We start from the raw sequence: 1188 nt of genomic DNA on the forward strand, positions 1-1188 counted from the left end.
TCCCAACCCACCCTGTTAACCTACTCTTAACGAACCCAACTCAACCTGCCCAGACCCTAACGAACTCAACCGAACGAACCAAACCAAGACAAGACAGCCCAGCCCACCTGGGCGTCGTGCACGATGTCGAGCACGTCAGCACTCAGGTTGATATCAACTCTGGATAGGAGGACACCCAGGCTGAGACCACCTAAGGAACCACCACCAGCAGCACCGCCAGCAGCACCGCCAGCAGCACCGCCAGCAGCACCGCCAGCAGCACCGCCAGCAGCACCGCCAGCAGCAAGCCGATCTGCGGCTGCGCTGGAGGAAGAGCTCGCCGCCGCTGTCGCTGCAGCACCAGTAGGCGGAGATGACGCGGACGGCGGCGGCTGCGGCGGCCACAGAGCCGGACCGAAATGCGTGCGGTGCTTCCATGACCCACGGGTCATAACAGGTGCACCGTTGGCAAGGCCGTGCACAAGCCCCAAAATGAACTTGACCTGCAGCCAGGAGTTGTACGTCATCCAAAGGCATTAAAGGCCTCATATGCGGCCCGTAGGGCCGTTTGATTCAATGACGTCTTCGACAAGACCAAATTCGATGCCGTTAAAACAAATTTTGGGTTGCAGTAAAACAGGCGTCCTAAACGTTCCCAAGACCACAAAACTGCGGTTGCCGATGTCTCTGGTCGCGTCGCAATTTGTTCGCTGGTGGTTAGAATCGTTGTATGAGCCGTTGCATGAGCCGTTGTCTGTCATTGCCGACGGCTTTTTGGACATTATATAGGAGCTGTAATGCAGTGTATATTGAGCATTTCGCACCTCATATGCAAAGTGCTGCTTGATGAAGCATTTGGGGATTTTCTTGGCATGAGAGATCGTTTGTCGTACGCTCGACGGTAAGAAGGGCTTGTCGCACGTTATCGATCGCTCGTGAAGCGCTCCGACTACGAACAATTACACCATTAACAAATTGCATTCAAAGATCTTTGTTTTTGCTGCCCTTGTGTGACTTCACGTGTGGGTGCGGTGGATTTCGCTGCCGCATCGGGCATCCCGCTCACAATATTCCTTTTAGCCCTAAGGCACTCTCTCCATTATTGGGCTGTATTAGGTGCTATAGCTTAGCTTAGCTGATCAGCGACGCGTACTCTGATATCGACTACTACAGTGCAGCCGCCTCTTGGCAAGAAATCCATGGCAAGAA

At 54.0% G+C, this 1188-nt stretch overlaps 1 protein-coding gene across 1 annotated transcript in view; it reads right to left on the minus strand.

Annotated features, from left to right (window-relative positions):
- Window positions 1-506, minus strand: part of VOLCADRAFT_99213 (uncharacterized protein) — a gene marked incomplete at both ends in the record, with an annotated part of 22142 nt that extends 21636 nt beyond the window's left edge. Inside the window, 2 exons of the mRNA XM_002958000.1 lie at window positions 108-331; window positions 425-506. Of these exons, the coding sequence (XP_002958046.1) occupies window positions 108-331; window positions 425-506 (306 nt within the window). The remainder of the gene's footprint in view (window positions 1-107; window positions 332-424) is intronic.
- Window positions 507-1188: the final 682 nt, after the last annotated feature.

This window comes from Volvox carteri (assembly GCF_000143455.1).
Source record: "Volvox carteri f. nagariensis unplaced genomic scaffold VOLCAscaffold_84, whole genome shotgun sequence".
Taxonomy (NCBI): Eukaryota; Viridiplantae; Chlorophyta; class Chlorophyceae; order Chlamydomonadales; family Volvocaceae; genus Volvox; species Volvox carteri.